The sequence below is a fragment of the Bolinopsis microptera genome, chromosome 3 (genome assembly GCF_026151205.1).
Source record: "Bolinopsis microptera isolate Bmic1 chromosome 3, MBARI_Bmic_1.0, whole genome shotgun sequence".
Lineage (NCBI taxonomy): Eukaryota > Metazoa > Ctenophora > Tentaculata > Lobata > Bolinopsidae > Bolinopsis > Bolinopsis microptera.
In genome coordinates this window covers 20,297,735-20,319,033 of record NC_087074.1, presented here as the reverse complement: position 1 = coordinate 20,319,033, position 21,299 = coordinate 20,297,735, and the positions used below count along the sequence as shown (strand labels likewise).

Here is a 21,299-nt window from a genome sequence, read left to right as displayed (position 1 = left end):
CATGACGTTAATATACCGTGCATGACGTAGGTAGTTGTTCACTGTTTGGTTCTCAAACAAACTACTTTAGAAACAATATAATGGGCAGTGAGATTCGTGGCTCAGCTTCAGATACGTAATAATGGTGCGTGTCCAGGAGGGATAGATGAGGATTGAGGAGTAAATTGATAAATTAAACCGCAAATGTCTGGACAATAGCAATCCCGTCTTTGTTGCTCTGACAAAAGGCGTGTAGTACGAACATGGCCAAAGCATCCATTCCACGTAACCCTCAGTAACACATGATCTGACCCTACCTAGAGTACAAACTTTCATCCTTCACTAAACATGCTAACCTTGTACGTTGTGTTTATTCGTCTGGTAAGTTCAGCAATAACGGGAGACATATGTTTGCGTTACAGGACTGGCGGGGTCTTGCTAAAGGTGAACATTTGTCAGGGGAGCAGGAAATGATCACTCTGAGGGGAAACTACAACTCTAAGAATCATAGAGGAGGACAAGAAAACGCGTTCAACGGTTTCTTCCTCGCTCGAAACAGTAATGTTCCTGATTCAGGGGTAGACTTCAACATCTTCAACAAACTAGATTATAGACAGAACACCCCCTCCAGAGACCCGTTCCAGGGTGGTGAGAGGGATTAGAGACAGAGGGCACAGTCCGGGGACCTGGTACAGGACGACAAGGAGCACAGACAGAGGACACAGTCCGGGGACCTGGTACAGGACGACAAGGAGCACAGACAGAGGGCACAGTCCGGGGACCTGGTACAGGACGACAAGGAGCACAGACAGAGGACACAGTCCGGGGACCTGGTACAGGACGACAAGGAGCACAGACAGAGGACACAGTCGGGGGACCTGGTACTGGACGACAAGGAGCACAGACAGAGGGCACAGTCCGGGGACCTGGTACAGGACGACAAGGAGCACAGACAGAGGACACAGTCCGGGGACCTGGTACAGGACGACAAGGAGCGCAGACAGAGGGCACAGTTCGGGGACCTGGTACAGGACGACAAGGAGCGCAGACAGAGGACACAGTCCGGGGACCTGGTACAGGACGACAAGGAGCGCAGACAGAGGGCACAGTCCGGGGACCTGGTACAGGACGACAAGGAGCGCAGACAGAGGACACAGTCCGGGGACCTGGTACAGGACGACAAGGAGCACAGACAGAGGACACAGTCCGGGGACCTGGTACAGGACGACAAGGAGCACAGACAGAGAACACAGTCGGGGAATGTAGTGCTGGACGACAAGGAGCACAGACAGAGGACACAGTCCGGGGACCTGGTACAGGACGACAAGGAGCACAGACAGAGGACACAGTCCGGGGACCTGGTACAGGACGACAAGGAGCACAGACAGAGGACACAGTCCGGGGACCTGGTACAGGACGACAAGGAGCACAGACAGAGGACACAGTCCGGGGACCTGGTACAGGACGACAAGGAGCACAGACAGAGGGCACAGCCCGGGGACCTGGTACAGGACGACAAGGAGCACAGACAGAGGGCACAGTCCGGGGACCTGGTACAGGACGACAAGGAGCACAGACAGAGGACACAGTCCGGGGACCTGGTACAGGACGACAAGGAGCACAGACAGAGGACACAGTCGGGGAATGTAGTGCTGGACGACAAGGAGCACAGACAGAGGACACAGTCGGGGAATGTAGTGCTGGACGACAAGGAGCACAGACAGAGGACACAGTCCGTCAGTCCGGGGACCTGGTACACGACGACAAGGAGCACAGACAGAGGACACAGTCCGGGGACCTGGTACAGGACGACAAGGAGCACAGACAGAGGACACAGTCCGGGGACCTGCTACAGGACGACAAGGAGCACAGACAGAGGACACAGTCCGGGGACCTGGTACAGGACGACAAGGAGCACAGACAGAGGACACAGTCCGGGGACCTGGTACAGGACGACAAGGAGCACAGACAGAGGACACAGTCCGGGGACCTGGTACAGGACGACAAGGAGCACAGACAGAGGACACAGTCCGGGGACCTGGTACAGGACGACAAGGAGCACAGACAGAGGGCACAGTCCGGGGACCTGGTACAGGACGACAAGGAGCACAGACAGAGGACACAGTCCGGGGACCTGGTACAGGACGACAAGGAGCACAGACAGAGGACACAGTCCGGGGACCTGGTACAGGACGACAAGGAGCACAGACAGAGGGCACAGTCCGGGGACCTGGTACAGGACGACAAGGAGCACAGACAGAGGACACAGTCCGGGGACCTGGTACAGGACGACAAGGAGCACAGACAGAGGACACAGTCCGGGGACCTGGTACAGGACGACAAGGAGCACAGACAGAGGACACAGTCCGGGGACCTGGTACAGGACGACAAGGAGCACAGACAGAGGACACAGTCCGGGGACCTGGTACAGGACGACAAGGAGCACAGACAGAGGACACAGTCCGGGGACCTGGTACAGGACGACAAGGAGCGCAGACAGAGGGCACAGTCCGGGGACCTGGTACAGGACGACAAGGAGCACAGACAGAGGACACAGTCCGGGGACCTGGTACAGGACGACAAGGAGCACAGACAGAGGACACAGTCCGGGGACCTGGTACAGGACGACAAGGAGCACAGACAGAGGGCACAGTCCGGGGACCTGGTACAGGACGACAAGGAGCACAGACAGAGGGCACAGTCCGTCAGTCCGGGGACCTGGTACAGGACGACAAGGAGCGCAGACAGAGGGCACAGTCCGGGGACCTGGTACAGGACGACAAGGAGCGCAGACAGAGGGCACAGTCCGGGGACCTGGTACAGGACGACAAGGAGCACAGACAGAGGACACAGTCCGGGGACCTGGTACAGGACGACAAGGAGCACAGACAGAGGACACAGTCCGGGGACCTGGTACAGGACGACAAGGAGCACAGACAGAGGACACAGTCCGGGGACCTGGTACAGGACGACAAGGAGCACAGACAGAGGACACAGTCGGGGAATGTAGTGCTGGACGACAAGGAGCGCAGACAGAGGACACAGTCCGTCAGTCCGGGGACCTGGTACAGGACGACAAGGAGCGCAGACAGAGGACACAGTCCGTCAGTCCGGGGACCTGGTACAGGACGACAAGGAGCACAGACAGAGGACACAGTCGGGGGACCTGGTACAGGACGACAAGGAGCACAGACAGAGGACACAGTCGGAGGATGTAGTGCTGGACGACAAGGAGCACAGACAGAGGACACAGTCGGGGGACCTGGTACAGGACGACAAGGAGCACAGACAGAGGACACAGTCGGGGAATGTAGTGCTGGACGACAAGGAGCACAGACAGAGGACACAGTCCGTCAGTCCGGGGACCTGGTACAGGACGACAAGGAGCACAGACAGAGGACACAGTCCGGGGACCTGGTACAGGACGACAAGGAGCACAGACGGAGGACACAGTCGGGGAATGTAGTGCTGGACGACAAGGAGCGCAGACAGAGGACACAGTCCGTCAGTCCGGGGACCTGGTACAGGACGACAAGGAGCGCAGACAGAGGACACAGTCCGTCAGTCCGGGGACCTGGTACAGGACGACAAGGAGCACAGACAGAGGACACAGTCGGGGGACCTGGTACAGGACGACAAGGAGCACAGACAGAGGACACAGTCGGAGGATGTAGTGCTGGACGACAAGGAGCACAGACAGAGGACACAGTCGGGGGACCTGGTACAGGACGACAAGGAGCACAGACAGAGGACACAGTCGGGGAATGTAGTGCTGGACGACAAGGAGCACAGACAGAGGACACAGTCCGTCAGTCCGGGGACCTGGTACAGGACGACAAGGAGCACAGACAGAGGACACAGTCCGGGGACCTGGTACAGGACGACAAGGAGCACAGACAGAGGACACAGTCGGAGGATGTAGTGCTGGACGACAAGGAGCACAGACAGAGGACACAGTCCGGGGACCTGGTACAGGACGACAAGGAGCACAGACAGAGGACACAGTCCGGGGACCTGGTACAGGACGACAAGGAGCACAGACAGAGGACACAGTCGGGGGACCTGGTACAGGACGACAAGGAGCACAGACAGAGGACACAGTCCGGGGACCTGCTACAGGACGACAAGGAGCACAGACAGAGGACACAGTCCGGGGACCTGGTACAGGACGACAAGGAGCGCAGACAGAGGGCACAGTCCGGGGACCTGGTACAGGACGACAAGGAGCACAGACAGAGGGCACAGTCCGGGGACCTGGTACAGGACGACAAGGAGCACAGACAGAGGGCACAGTCCGGGGACCTGGTACAGGACGACAAGGAGCACAGACAGAGGGCACAGTCCGGGGACCTGGTACAGGACGACAAGGAGCACAGACAGAGGGCACAGTCCGGGGACCTGGTACAGGACGACAAGGAGCACAGACAGAGGACACAGTCCGGGGACCTGGTACAGGACGACAAGGAGCGCAGACAGAGGGCACAGTCCGGGGACCTGGTACTGGACGACAAGGAGCGCAGACAGAGGGCACAGTCCGGGGACCTGGTACAGGACGACAAGGAGCACAGACAGAGGACACAGTCCGGGGACCTGGTACAGGACGACAAGGAGCACAGACAGAGGGCACAGTCCGGGGACCTGGTACAGGACGACAAGGAGCACAGACAGAGGACACAGTCCGGGGACCTGGTACAGGACGACAAGGAGCACAGACAGAGGGCACAGTCCGGGGACCTGGTACAGGACGACAAGGAGCACAGACAGAGGGGACAGTCCGGGGACCTGGTACAGGACGACAAGGAGCACAGACAGAGGGCACAGTCCGGGGAATGTAGTGCTGGACGACAAGGAGCACAGACAGAGGGCACAGTCCGGGGGATGTAGTGCTGGACGACAAGGAGCACAGACAGAGGACACAGTCCGGGGAATGTAGTGCTGGACGACAAGGAGCACAGACAGAGGACACAGTCCGGGGACCTGGTACAGGACGACAAGGAGCACAGACAGAGGACACAGTCCGGGGACCTGGTACAGGACGACAAGGAGCACAGACAGAGGACACAGTCCGGGGACCTGGTACAGGACGACAAGGAGCACAGACAGAGGGCACAGTCCGGGGACCTGGTTGAAGTATAAGTAAAACTCTTTGTTCATTTAGACTTAATCACACTGAGGTTAAAACATTCTGAAACATTATAAACATTAGTATTAAAATAACTGAAACAAATAAACAAGAAATATAACAATCTCCCCGAATAAATAAACACAACTACAAAATCAAGATCGAAAAGTGATCCCGTGCGCGTGCGCGCGCAAAGTTTAAAACAGAAGTGCTTACAAAAACTTTGACCTAAGATGGCGTCCTAGAGTAGACCCTTTCAAAGTGCCAATTTAAAATGTGCACGGCACAAATATAAATTACCTTCCTAACACAGGATCTAAGAATAATGCCGATTTCCCTACTCGGGTAAAAATTCAATTAAACCTCCGACAGGCTAAATATAATAAATACGTCAGTCACGCTCTATTGAACGGAATACAAAACAATCAGAATTCAATTCTAATAAAGAGAAAAACATCTACTTCGGAAATACCCAATTCAGGTGAATATGAAACATGAATGTGAAACATAAGTATGAAACGTAAATATGAAAACCGTGAATATGAAATGTTTACTGATAGCCAGAGTTACTAGACGTGCTATCAGGTGATGGATACAACACTGTGGGAGTTCTGTCTCTACCAGATCTACGCAGTCTTATAGGATTGTCAATAGTTTTGGTTACAGCCTCATTATTACTTTCGTTTTCATTAATCACATTATCTGAAGGCACAATACTGTCATGAACATCGGAAGTCACAATATTGTCAAAAGCATTAGGCCGGGAATCATCACCAATAGGAGCTAGGTGTTTATTGGAGACCGTCAGCTCTACCCCTTCTCCAGTTCTGACATGACTGGTGTTAGGATTGACGTCCAGAAGCTCCACTTCTTCTACGAGAGGATCGTACTTTGATCGATTGGTGTGACGTTTCATTAGTGCTTTAGAGTTATCTGTTAGCCACCCAGGAAGAGAGCTACCAGTTGTTGATTTACGAGGAAAATTAAACACACGTTCGTGAGGGGTATCGTTAGTTGCAGTGCATAGGAGGGACCGTATAGAATGTAAAGCATCAGTAATCACCTGCTCCCAAAGTTTTAGTGGAAGTTTTCTCGTCCTTAAGGCTAATTGTACAGCCTTCCACACTGTTCCATTGTATTTCTCCACTTGACCGTTTCCTTGGGGATTAAAACGTGAAGAACGGCTTGTAGCAATGCCTTTTTCTAGTAGCCATTTCTTGAGTTCTGCAGACATGAACCCACTACCCTGATCGGAGTGAATGAAGGACGGCATGCCAAATACTCCAAAGATTGACGTTAGACAGCTTTTGACAGAATCGGTGGAAGTGTCGGTACAGGGAAAAGCAAAGGGGTAGCGAGAATATTCATCTACGATAGTGAGGATGAATTTGTTTTTCGTGTTTGTTGGGAGTGGTCCCTTGAAATCCAGGTTCAAACGCTCAAATGGGGCCGTAGCTTTTATAAGATGCTGGGGCTGTTGAGGTTTAAAATAACGTGGCTTAACCTCGGCACAATCCCTGCAGGATCTTGTCATTTTCTTAATATCTTCCACAGAGAAAGGAAGATTCCGAGAGCGAACAAAGTGAGACATACGCGTTACTCCTGGATGGCAAAGCTGATCATGTAAGGCTTTTAGACTAGTGATCGCTGAGCAATGAGGATACACTAATCGAGATAAAGCATCGGCTGGAAGGTTATCTTTTCCAGGCCTGTGCATAATGTCAAATGCATAAGGCGAAAGTTCGATCCTCCAACGGGTTATTTTATCGTTCTTAATTTTACCATGGTTTAAGAGACCGAACATGAAGGAAACTGACTGTTGATCCGTGATGACAGTGAATTGGGACCCTAGGAGGTAGTGTTTCCATTTACGAATTGCCTCCACGATAGCGTAAGCTTCTTTCTCTACTGAGTGATGATTGCGCTCCGATGAGTTAAGAGTTCTGGAGAAGAATGCAATCGGTCGAGTGGATTGACAGAGAGTAGCGCCAATTGCATAGTCTGATGCATCCGTTTCTAGAGTAAAAGGAAGATTAGGATCAGGCGTGGCCAGGACAGCTTTGGCAATTTCAGATTTTAACAGTTGAAATGCTTTTATCTGTTTGTCATTGAGAGGAAATGAAGTGACATGGGACAGGGGGTGAATCTTGTCTGAAAAGTTCTTGACCCACCTAGAGTAATGAGCGAACAAGCCAAGTACACTCTTTAGGGATTTGTCATTGTTGGGTGCAGGCATACCCAGGAGAGGTTGTATTCTGTCAGGATCGGGCTTTATGGAATTATGACTAACAAGATATCCAAGAAGCTTAATCGAAGTGACCCCGGACACTGTTTTACTATCATTAAATTCAAGATTGTACTTAGCAGCAGCTGTAAGGAATTCTGCTAGGTTATTATCATGCTCCTCCTTAGTCATGCCTACGATGGTGATATTATCAACATATACGTATACACCAGATAGGTGTTCTGCAGCTATGATATCGTTGACAGTTCTTTGAAAGGCAGACACTCCGTTAGTCACCCCGAAAGGGATAAACATGAAACAGTAGAGCTTACCATCAGCTTCGAAAGCGGTATATTCTTGCTCGTCTTCGGCAATAGGGACCTGGTGGTAAGCAGATGAGAGATCAAGTGTACTGTAGTACTTGCGCTTTGAGATATCTTCTACCATCTCGTCGATTCGAGGGACTGGATAAGCATCCAATTTAGTAAATCTGTTTATCGTTTGGGAGTAATCGATGACAAGGCGTTTCTTGTGATTCTCATTCCCTTGGTGGACCAGGACCTGGGCTCTCCATGGAGACTCGCACTCTTTAATGATTCCTGCTTCTAGCAGCTTTTTAACCTCGACTCTGATAAATGTTTTATCAATGTTAGAATATCTCCCTGATTTGATACTTATAGGGTGGCTGTCTCCCTCTAATTGTCCAAAGAGCTTAGGTGTTTTGATGAGACAAGCAGCTGCAGATACAATAGTAGGAGGTTTGTGGCCTCCAAACTCCAATGTCACGGATTTGTAATCAGAAAGGATATCTAGTCCTATGATCATATCAGCACATAAGTCCTTCATTACCACAATCGTTTGATTTGGTAATAATTCACCATTGAAATGAACATCTACTGTACAGTGACCGACAGGATGAGAGATGTGGGATGAAGAGGCCATACTGACAGGTGCATGGTCTCCGCGATTAATGTCCCATTGATGCTTCCGGACACTGGCATTACTGAGAAAAGTTGCTGAACTTCCAGAATCTACCAAGGCATCAAGCTCTCTTCCATTGACAAGGACTCTGGTAATACTCTTGGACAAGCATGGAGGCGAAGCTGCAAGATAATGGTTGTGAAGAGCCGATGATGTCCCGTTTTGGGATTGAGAGCTACTGTGAGGGACTGCTGATGATGTCATATTCTGAGAGCTACGATATTGATTGTTACGTCGATTCTTGCCGCGGGCACTGCCGCCCCGAACTTGAGATTGGCGACCGGCTTTGCAGACTTTCTGGAAATGTCCCTGAATTCCACAACCGTTGCAGTTAGAGTTAAAAGCAGGACAGGCCTGTCTGTTTGTGTGCGGTTTGGGCCCACCGCAGAAATAACAGGAGAATTGAAATGGGGCAGCTACTACGAAGTTGTCATCATGGTTAGCACACCCTTCTGAATCTGACACTGATTCATTGTTATTAACAATTGCGTTGAGAGATGAACTTTTTAATAGAGTTTTAATACTTTCAACACTACTATATAACAAATAATTTGAGAATGTTTTAACCTCAGTGTGATTAAATGAAGTATAAGTAAAACTCTTTGTTCATTTAGACTTAATCACACTGAGGTTAAAACATTCTGAAACATTATAAACATTAGTATTAAAATAACTGAAACAAATAAACAAGAAATATAACAGGACGACAAGGAGCATAGACAGAGGACACAGTCCGGGGACCTGGTACAGGACGACAAGGAGCACAGACACAGTCCGTCAGTCCGGGGACCTGGTACAGGACGACAAGGAGCACAGACAGAGGGCACAGTCCGGGGACCTGGTACAGGACGACAAGGAGCACAGACAGAGGACACAGTCGGGGAATGTAGTGCTGGACGACAAGGAGCACAGACAGAGGACACAGTCCGGGGACCTGGTACAGGACGACAAGGAGCACAGACAGAGGACACAGTCCGGGGACCTGGTACAGGACGACAAGGAGCACAGACAGAGGGCACAGTCCGGGGACCTGGTACAGGACGACAAGGAGCGCAGACAGAGGGCACAGTCCGGGGACCTGGTACAGGACGACAAGGAGCACAGACAGAGGACACAGTCCGGGGACCTGGTACAGGACGACAAGGAGCACAGACAGAGGGCACAGTCCGGGGACCTGGTACAGGACGACAAGGAGCACAGACAGAGGGCACAGTCCGGGGACCTGGTACAGGACGACAAGGAGCACAGACAGAGGACACAGTCCGGGGACCTGGTACAGGACGACAAGGAGCACAGACAGAGGACACAGTCCGGGGACCTGGTACAGGACGACAAGGAGCACAGACAGAGGACACAGTCCGGGGACCTGGTACAGGACGACAAGGAGCGCAGACAGAGGGCACAGTCCGGGGACCTGGTACTGGACGACAAGGAGCGCAGACAGAGGGCACAGTCCGGGGACCTGGTACAGGACGACAAGGAGCACAGACAGAGGACACAGTCCGGGGACCTGGTACAGGACGACAAGGAGCACAGACAGAGGGCACAGTCCGGGGACCTGGTACAGGACGACAAGGAGCACAGACAGAGGACACAGTCCGGGGACCTGGTACAGGACGACAAGGAGCACAGACAGAGGGCACAGTCCGGGGACCTGGTACAGGACGACAAGGAGCACAGACAGAGGGCACAGTCCGGGGACCTGGTACAGGACGACAAGGAGCACAGACAGAGGGCACAGTCCGGGGAATGTAGTGGTGGACGACAAGGAGCACAGACAGAGGGCACAGTCCGGGGGATGTAGTGCTGGACGACAAGGAGCACAGACAGAGGACACAGTCCGGGGAATGTAGTGCTGGACGACAAGGAGCACAGACAGAGGACACAGTCCGGGGACCTGGTACAGGACGACAAGGAGCACAGACAGAGGACACAGTCCGGGGACCTGGTACAGGACGACAAGGAGCACAGACAGAGGGCACAGTCCGGGGACCTGGTACAGGACGACAAGGAGCATAGACAGAGGACACAGTCCGGGGACCTGGTACAGGACGACAAGGAGCACAGACACAGTCCGTCAGTCCGGGGACCTGGTACAGGACGACAAGGAGCACAGACAGAGGGCACAGTCCGGGGACCTGGTACAGGACGACAAGGAGCACAGACAGAGGACACAGTCGGGGAATGTAGTGCTGGACGACAAGGAGCACAGACAGAGGACACAGTCCGGGGACCTGGTACAGGACGACAAGGAGCACAGACAGAGGACACAGTCCGGGGACCTGGTACAGGACGACAAGGAGCACAGACAGAGGGCACAGTCCGGGGACCTGGTACAGGACGACAAGGAGCGCAGACAGAGGGCACAGTCCGGGGACCTGGTACAGGACGACAAGGAGCACAGACAGAGGACACAGTCCGGGGACCTGGTACAGGACGACAAGGAGCACAGACAGAGGACACAGTCCGGGGACCTGGTACAGGACGACAAGGAGCACAGACAGAGGGCACAGTCCGGGGACCTGGTACAGGACGACAAGGAGCACAGACAGAGGACACAGTCCGGGGACCTGGTACAGGACGACAAGGAGCACAGACACAGTCCGTCAGTCCGGGGACCTGGTACAGGACGACAAGGAGCACAGACAGAGGGCACAGTCCGGGGACCTGGTACAGGACGACAAGGAGCACAGACAGAGGACACAGTCCGGGGACCTGGTACAGGACGACAAGGAGCACAGACACAGTCCGTCAGTCCGGGGACCTGGTACAGGACGACAAGGAGCACAGACAGAGGGCACAGTCCGGGGACCTGGTACAGGACGACAAGGAGCACAGACAGAGGACACAGTCCGGGGACCTGGTACAGGACGACAAGGAGCACAGACAGAGGACACAGTCCGGGGACCTGGTACAGGACGACAAGGAGCACAGACAGAGGACACAGTCCGGGGACCTGGTACAGGACGACAAGGAGCACAGACAGAGGACACAGTCCGGGGACCTGGTACAGGACGACAAGGAGCACAGACACAGTCCGTCAGTCCGGGGACCTGGTACAGGACGACAAGGAGCACAGACAGAGGGCACAGTCCGGGGACCTGGTACAGGACGACAAGGAGCACAGACAGAGGACACAGTCCGGGGACCTGGTACAGGACGACAAGGAGCACAGACAGAGGACACAGTCCGGGGACCTGGTACAGGACGACAAGGAGCACAGACAGAGGACACAGTCGGGGAATGTAGTGCTGGACGACAAGGAGCACAGACAGAGGACACAGTCCGGGGACCTGGTACAGGACGACAAGGAGCACAGACAGAGGGCACAGTCGGGGGACCTGGTACAGGACGACAAGGAGCACAGACAGAGGACACAGTCCGGGGACCTGGTACAGGACGACAAGGAGCACAGACAGAGGACACAGTCCGGGGACCTGGTACAGGACGACAAGGAGCGCAGACAGAGGGCACAGTCCGGGGACCTGGTACAGGACGACAAGGAGCACAGACAGAGGACACAGTCCGGGGACCTGGTACAGGACGACAAGGAGCACAGACACAGTCCGTCAGTCCGGGGACCTGGTACAGGACGACAAGGAGCACAGACAGAGGACTCAGTCCGGGGACCTGGTACAGGACGACAAGGAGCACAGACAGAGGACACAGTCCGGGGACCTGGTACAGGACGACAAGGAGCACAGACAGAGGACACAGTCCGGGGACCTGGTACAGGACGACAAGGAGCACAGACAGAGGACACAGTCGGGGGACCTGGTACAGGACGACAAGGAGCACAGACAGAGGGCACAGTCCGGGGACCTGGTACAGGACGACAAGGAGCACAGACAGAGGACACAGTCGGGGAATGTAGTGCTGGATGATACAGTGAGTTTAAGCAAAGAGAGGCACGCTTACTGCTGAGACATGTTAAGATAGTTATTATTATTGTTATTAATAATATAGCAGTTATTTTGATTTTTGTTTTTAATTTGAAGATGGGTTTTTTATTACTTTCATTCGAGATACCATGACTATATTACGATAAATAAATTCAAATCTATGAACTGAGTCTCTCCACCAAAATTTGGAACACAATTGCACCTAAACTTAAGCTCTTTGACTACTCCTACAAGATTAGCCTTGCTAAAAGTCGCCTGAAAAAGGCACTTCTAAAGCTGCAACATGCTTATAATGATTCGGCATGGACCACAAGCGATTATGACATAATGCAGCTGTCATTTGAAAACAATCCCCTTCATCAAATTTAATCCAGTGATCTCGGCCCACAGGCTCCTCCTATTGAACAATTTTGATTTTGGTAAATGTGTGCTGACTCCACCACCTATGTATTTAACCTAATATTTAGTGTATTACAGGTAGAAATTGACTTAGGTAGGTATTTTTCTCTTAGGTAGATATTAAGAATTTGGTTAATTTTTAATTGTATGACTATTTCCATTACTGAGACGTTTTTAATATTTAATTTAGGAGGGTTTTTGAAATTTTTATAGGACTGGTTCACAGAGTGAACAGATTCCAGATTTATATATTTTTAAACTGATATTTAATAAATGATTAAAAGAAATTTTAAAGTTGCCATTAGATCTAAAAATACACCCATTATGCTCACTTAAAAACAACTCTAAATCAGTAGGCTGTCACTCTATTAATGCACCACACCGCTACCTCCACTGCACTAATAGTTATACAATAAATTCTACAATCCTAATTTTGTATCGTTATGGAGACCGGTGTTCATACAAAACATTTACTAGGTTGCCGTTTGGTGTGAGCAATAGCGAACAGCACGCACACTCCTTTGCCCCGTCAACCTATATCTAATCTATTTAAAGAGTGACAACCATACTGCACATTGAATTAGGATTCCGTTAAATATCAAATTGATTTATTGTAAACTTGTTTAATCTGTAATAAATGGCATAAAATTGAAATTTTTGTTTAACTGAAATTTTTTGTTTAACTGAGTGATGATGATTATTGATTATATTTATGTACCTAGATTTAATTGGGAACATTAATTTCTTTTGTAAACCCGTTTTCAACTTAGTTATTTATAATAGTTACATAGTGATGACCGAGATGTTTAAATTAAAAATCTGGTCTGAGTAGTGATGAGTACGAATCGGAATTCCGTGGGTGTACCAGAGATTTAATTTTTGAATTAATTATTTGTAAGAGAGTTTGAGAAAGAAAGCTTATAATTAAAAACCAATTTTAGCCCTTCTTTGTCTCCTATTATTTAACCCCCTTGTGACTTCTGAGTCAAAGAATGGTCTGAACTACGCTCTCACCAAGCGGAGTACAACAGACTAATAGGACGCACTGAATCATCCAAATTCAAGGAATTCTGTAAGAACATGGAAGCAAAGTCATGTTCAAAGAGAATATCTGCGATTATGAAAAACAACAAAACTTCCCGATTGGGGACAGTGAGAAAGCCTGGTGGCAATCTTACAGTATCCCCAGCTGAAACACTGGCAGTCATGGTGGACGCCCACTTCGCCACGACACCAGGATCTCAGCAGGACCAAAACAACAATCCGACTGCCGTAGAGACTCCGGCAGTTAGTACCAATAAATGGACATCCAACACTATCTTCTCCAGAGGTAGAGTTGAGAAGTCAGTACAAGAATTTTACGGTTTAAAAGCCAGTGGACCTGACGGAGTTCGCCAAATAATGCTACAGAAGGGACTACCACTCATAAGCGATGCCTTCACAAAACTAGCAAAGGCAAGCTTTGAAAGTGGATACGTTCCTGACAGTTGGCGCAACTCGACAGGTATTTTCCTACCAAAACCGGGGAAAACTGACTACTATAACCCTAAATCCTACAGAACTGAGAACCATCACCCTGGCTCCAGTACCACTCAAGTGGATGGAACGTATAGTGTTGTGGCATATGGAGGTAGACCTTAAGATATACTCAAAGCTTAACAAAAAACAATACGGATTTGTGAAAGGTGCCTCAACTGAGACAGCTTTACACAAAATAGTACACAAAATAGAACGAACAATCATAAGCTCCGGTATGGCTCTAGGAACGTTTTTAGACGTCAAAAGGGCCTTCGACAATGTAGCATTCAAATCTATAGAGAAGGCCCTGAACCGGAAATGTGAGTCATCGTCAGTCAATAAATGGATTATGTCTCTACTCCAAAATAGGACCACAAACGTGGAACTAAACGGATGCAAGAAATCCATCGTCATTAGAAAAGGCTGTCCGCAAGGTGGAATCCTGTCACCATTCTTATGGAACCTGGTCGACAGTCTCCTGTCATACACCAGAGACAAGATCCCATGTGACCTGCAAGGGTTTGCGGACGACCTCGCATTACTAGCCACGTTGGAGGGACCGGCAAAAGGTGGAAATCAGGGCTTTGATGCAGATCATCTCAGGGAGATGACGCAGAAAAGTCTTGAAGCCATCATGAGCTGGTGTACCGATAACGGGCTGAAACTAAGTGGACACGTTCATTGAAGTTTGAGGATATTGGTAAATATTAGTGACCCTACTAAATGGCACGATGATGTAAAATGTGTCACACTATAAAACTATATAAACCCTCAATGGTTAGGATAATCGTTTCATCCTCTAGATAAACTTTGTCGCATAACGATATCTTTATCAGACGATAAGATATCGCTTAAATGCGGCCGGCAGTGAGTTGTAAACTTTGTCACACTATAAAAACGTGACAGAGTTTATATGGACCCCTTGTTGCCGTGTTTGACCAAATTTTCGAATTTCAAATTTATAGGATAGTTGCATATGACTATTATCTACATATTTAGCGACTTTTTTCGTTAAATGGTAGCACCATGTAAACTCCGTCACACATTTAAGAAATTTATATGAGGGATGTTTATGACATCCTGACAAGAAATGCCGAATAGTCTAGCATTATTTTGTGAGCTGAATGTGTTTGGAATTGTTCACATACTTCATTGTTATAGGCAAATACAAATACAGAAGGCAGAAATAGGTAAATTTAGTCACATAAATTTGTATGATATCTCAACATGTGTGAAATTGAGTAAATATTAGTATACCAACTTAAACACCCTATATTACGTACTATGGATCAATTAACAATATTTCAACCATACGCCGGTCGCCCGGTCATATAAATTATTATATGGCAGTGATATGTTAACATTGGCAAAATTTCAACACCTGAACAGGGTAAAAATTTGTAAATTTCGTCACAAAAAAAATATTATAACTTTATTTGCTCCGTGTTGGCAAAATAACTAATTTATCGACATAGTGATGGTGATAAAGTAACATTATATACTAATTGAGGTATGATTCTTCAAAATAGGGGCAAGAAATGTAAATTTCGTCACATCAGCCATAGCATTAGTTAGATAGATTTTCTTTCATATCAACTGCCCTTATTATAGCTAGAATGGATTTATACAGGAAATATAGAAACCCATGCCCATTTTTCATCACATTGAAATTATACTGTTGGGGCAGGAAAAGTAAATTTCGTCACATTTCGGTAAATTAGTGATATCAAACTCAGCATTGTTAAACTTGGGTTCTGATTTGCTGAAAAATAACCAACCAATAATTCCTGGAAGAAAATTGAATTTTAACTGAGGTATGGTTCTTTAAAATAGGGGCAAGAAATGTAAATTTCGTCACATACGTAATTTTAAAATTTAGATAGATTTTATTTCCTACCAATAGTCCTTATTATAGTTAGAATGGATTTATACAGGAAATATAGAAACCCATGCCAATTTTTCATCACATTGAAATTATACTGTTGGGGCAGGAAAAGTAAATTTCGTCACATTTCAGTAACTTAGTAAAATTAAACTCAGCATTGTTAAACTTGAGTTCTATTTTGCTAAACAATAACCAACCAATAATTCCTGGAAGAACATTGAATTCTAACCGAGGTATGGTTCTTCAAAATAGGGTCAAGAAATGTAAATTTCGTCACATACGAGTACGTCATTGTAAAATTTAGATACAATTTCTTTCACGTGAACAGTCCTAATTACAGTCCGAAATGATTAATACAGAGATACAGGAAATATAAAAACCCCTGCCCATTTTATAATGTATGTAATATGTTAATCACAGACTATTTCATTCTATAATCATTGTTTCCAAATTTAACCTATTTATGATGTCTTATCATTTTGTGACGATGTTTACATCAACTGCCCTATACTTGAATCAACTGTAGCCGTGTATCGTCCTTATATAGAGTTTTCCCGCAAAATTTAACTTATTCACGATGTCGTATCATTTTGTGACGATGTTTACATCAACTGCCCTATACCTGAATCAACTGTATCCGTGTATCGTCCTTATATAGAGTTTTCCCGCAAAATGTAACCTATTTACGATGTCGTATCATTTTGTGACGATGTTTACAACAACTGCCCTATACTTGAATAAACTGTATCCGTGTATCGTCCTTATATAGATTTTCCCCGCAAAATGTAACCTATTTACGATGTCGTATCATTTTGTGACGATGTTTACATCAACTGCCCTATAATTGAATAAACTGTATCCGTGTATCGTCCTTATATAGAGTTTTCCCGCCTTCCAAACCAAAATCAGATATAAATGATTTCGGAAATTCACCCAGAATTTCAAATTCCATATAATGTGACAGAATTTACATCATTTCCCAATAACCAAGTGCATGTATTAGCTAACTTTTCAAAACAACATATTTTAGGGCTATGATTGGCAGAAGAACCATCAAATAATGAGTTGAAAGGGTTTTGAGGACACCTCACAGTAGAAAAGAGGTCTCGTATTCTGAGTGTGACAAAGTTTACGAAATATTGCCTTAAAGCCGTTCGATCCGTGCCCTTTAACCAATGTTGTATCATAATTGTTAGATTGACCTAATCTACTATATTTCAGACCAAGGAATGATAATTGGGCAGCTATGGTAAACAATGTCACAAAAATGTGACATTTTTTACATTATAGTGCCTAAAAGCAATACATTTTATTTCTGAGCAGTGCATATGGGAGTATGGGTCACGTGGCTAATGTTCAGAACTTATGAACACGCTAGATTAATAGATGCTAAAATTAAGCCACTATCGTCGAAAACGCTATTTTAGAAATTTACCAATATCCTCAAACTTCAATGAACGTGTCCAAGTACACTTAAAACACACACCGTAATGTTCACTTGGAGGAGGAAATGGGAATTCTCAGAACCTCTAACAGTGAACGGAACGGAAATTAGCATGCGAAATTCCACTAAGTTTCTAGGGGTAACACTCGATAGCAAACTCACGTGGAATGAGCACATCAAAAATCAATGTAAAAAAGCTAAGGGCATACTCATGCAATGCAGGAGAGCCATTGGACCAACATGGGGGTTCACCCCCAAGACCATGAAATGGATTTATACAGCCGTTGTCAGACCTTCTCTGACATACGCTGCGACAATCTGGCTCAATGGTGTGTCCAAAAAACATAACCTAACAATCCTTAGCAGTGTACAGCGGCTGGGGAACATCCTCATAACAGGAGGGTTACCATCGACTCCTGGAGCAGCGCTAGACATCATCACCGGAATCATCCCTATTGATCTGGTGATGGAAGAGGAAGCAGCAAAAGGAGCTCTCAGACTCAAATCCAACAACCAGTGGATATATGAGCCGATGGTAAACAAGAAGGGCAACCTAACCACCCACACAAAACTTAATGAACAGTTACTAAAGGCTATCAGTCTCAACTCTGAAGGACAAGATCAACAGACAAAATCACTGAATGTTGACATTGGTTTCAACACAGAAATTCCCCGACTCTCTGAGTATGAGGTAATCGAGAATGACACCAATACTATACAATGTTACACAGACGGCTCCAAAATGAATGAAAAAGTTGGAGCAGGAGTGTACATTGTGGACAACGACACATCCACATGTGAGGAGTCATACCACCTAGGAATCAACTCAACCGTCTTCCAAGTTCCAGGCCGAAGCCTTTGCCGTAGGCACTGCGGCAAAAATATTACGGGAATCTGGGACCAAAACTAGAAAAATAATCATAAACTGCGATAGCCAGGTGACAATAATGGCAATGAGCAACATCAAAGTCAAACCTAAAAGCACCAGCACGGCTACAAGTGAGCTTAACCAACTAGCAATGGACAATCAAGTCCTACTACGATGGATACCAGCTCACAAAGGCTACGATGGCAACGAAAAGGCAGACTCTTTTTCCAAAAAAGGCTCCGAAAATCTGGACTCCGCTCAAGTGCAACTACCAATACCAGAAGTATTATGGAAGGGAGCACTGCGGAGTATAAGTCATCGGAAGATGAGGGAAAGATGGAGAACTTTACCCAACACTCACTTTAAACGAGTATGGAGACAAAAGTTCGCCAGATCAATCCCGAAACTTGGCAAAGAGAGCACAAGAAGAGCAACACAATTCCTCACGGGACATTGTGAACTAAACTACCACATCAATAAGTACAAGCCGACAACGGTCCCTAAAACTTGTCCACACTGTCTCATGGAAGAGGAGACAATGAACCACTTTATTGGTCAGTGCCCGAAATGGTCTTACCAGCGAGGAGGATACTTTGACTCCTTCTACCTCAGTGTGACAGATATAGTGGACAAGTTCTCATTACCAAGGATCATCGGTTTCATACAACTCAAGCAACAAAACTTTTTACCAAATGTGGAGAGGACAAGGCTTAACCTTGCTTTCTTCGCATATTAACTTTACCGGGGTAAGCACAGGGCTTCAATGCTCTATCTTATAGTGGTTTTGATCTATTCCTTAGTAGTAAAGACCACTGTCCCCTACGAAGAAAAAAGACTTCTGAGCCGACCTTATTACGTAAATGTGGCACTTGCGGCACTAACATGTGGCACTTGTGGCACTTTCATATGTAACATGCGGCACTTGCAACTCTCACATGTGGCACTTGCGGCACTAACATGTGGCACTTGCGGCACTTTCATATGTAGCATGCGGCACTTGCGGCACTAACATGTGGCACATGTGGCACTTTCATATGTAACATGCGGCACTTGCGGCACTCACATGTTGCACTTGTGGCACTATCATATGTAGCCTGTGGCAATTGCGGCACTCACATGTGGCACTTGCGGCACTATCTTATATAACATGCGGCACTTCCGGCACTATCATTTGTAACATGTGCACTATCATTTATGATAGTGCCGCAAGTGCCACATGTGAGTGCCGCAATTGCCACAGGCTACATATGATAGTGCCGCAAGTGCCACATGTGAGTGCCGCAATTGCCACAGGCTACATATGATAGTGCCGCAAGTGCCACATGTGAGTGCCGCAAGTGCCACATGTTAGTGCCACAAGTGCCACAGTGCCACATTTACGTTATAAGGTTGTCTGAATTGATTAACACAAAAATAATAAAACAACTGACTAACAAAACGGAACATAAAAACTAATATACAGCAGCTTTATCTCATCCCACAAAACTGAATACGTTGTCAAATTTGTTTTTCTCTTTTTCTTTATTCTGATTTTTTGTAAAATTTTACTCTTAAACAAATAAAAAGAGTAAAAACTTAACAGCTGAATAGTATATAGATATCAAATATTGGCAACATAAATATTGAATAACACACAATTGATAAAACAACTGACTAACAAAACGGAACATAAAAACTAATAATAATTTAATTAATATACAGCAGCTTTATCATAATCATATCCAAAAACTGAGTACGTTGTCAACTTTTTTTTCTGATTTTTTGTTTAATTTTATATAACTCTCCAGCAAATACAAAATAAAAAGAGCTCAGCCTGTCATTCCGCCAAATTTCCATTCGGATTATGAATATAAATATAATAGCCTGGGGTCCCCAAGTTAATAAATATTAGCAACATAAATATTGAACAACGTATATTCACGCAATTAATAAAAAACTGACTAATAAAACGGAACATAAAAACTAATATACAGCAGCTTTATCTCATCCCAAAACTGAATACGTTGTCAACAACAATTTTTTTCTCATTTTATTTATTCTGATTTTTTGTTAAATTTTATTCTTAAGCAAAAATTTAACAGCTGAATAGTATATAAACATTAGCAACATGAATATTGAATAACACACAATTAATTAAACAACTGACTAACAAAACGGAACATAAAACAAATATCCAGCAGCTTAATCATATCCCAAAACTGAATACGTTGCCAATTTTTTTCCTCTTTCTTTATTCTGATTTTTTGTTAAATTTTATTCTTAAGCAAATATAAAAATGAGCAAAATTTACCAGCTGAATAGTATATAAATATTAGCAACATGAATATTGAATAACACACAATTAATAAAACAACTGACTAGTAATAGTGACTAACAAAACGGAACATAAAAACTAATATACAGCAGTTTTATCATATCCCAAAACTGAATATGTTGTAAATTTTTTTCTCTTTTTCTTTATTCTGTTTTTTGTTACATTTTACTCTTAAGCAAATAAAAAGAACAAAAATTCAACAGCTGAATAGGTATATAAATATTAGCAGCATGAATATTGAATAACACACAATTAATTAAACAATCTAAGTAAACTATAGGTAAAAATATAATATTAATCATAAGCTAAAATGTACTAATCTTTGTATTCTAAATGGGGAAAAAGAAGAAACATTGTCAGTCAGTCGAGAAAATTGTCAGTCAGGCTATATGGCAGCTTTGTAGATGTTGTGACTATGCTAGTAGTGGTCCCAGGCTTGCGACTGGAATTGCGGTGTTAAATCGATTTAATGGTACCAACGATCCACCTCCCACTTGTTGTTTGGTACTTAGCATTAATAGTGTTAGCTGTAGCCATTTATAGCAAGAATCTTAAAACTAAAGGGGATGACAAGGAAAAGAGGAAGGAAAAAGGATAACGGGACAAACAATTAATTAAAGTATTTATAGGAGCATTAGATATTGTAATTACAAGCTACAATAA

The 21,299-nt window shown here is 46.3% G+C and overlaps 1 protein-coding gene across 1 annotated transcript; it reads left to right on the top strand.

Moving 5' to 3' along the window:
* Positions 1 to 386: 386 nt before the first annotated feature.
* Positions 387 to 4,863, top strand: LOC134813282 (myb-like protein X). Its single transcript, XM_063820972.1, has 10 exons — positions 387 to 557; positions 771 to 1,292; positions 1,395 to 1,715; positions 2,411 to 2,548; positions 2,707 to 2,844; positions 3,107 to 3,431; positions 3,563 to 3,948; positions 4,099 to 4,236; positions 4,387 to 4,572; positions 4,723 to 4,863. Exons 1-10 carry the CDS (start codon positions 387 to 389, stop codon positions 4,861 to 4,863), a joined length of 2,466 nt encoding a protein of 821 aa, XP_063677042.1.
* The last annotated feature ends 16,436 nt before the right edge of the window (positions 4,864 to 21,299 follow it).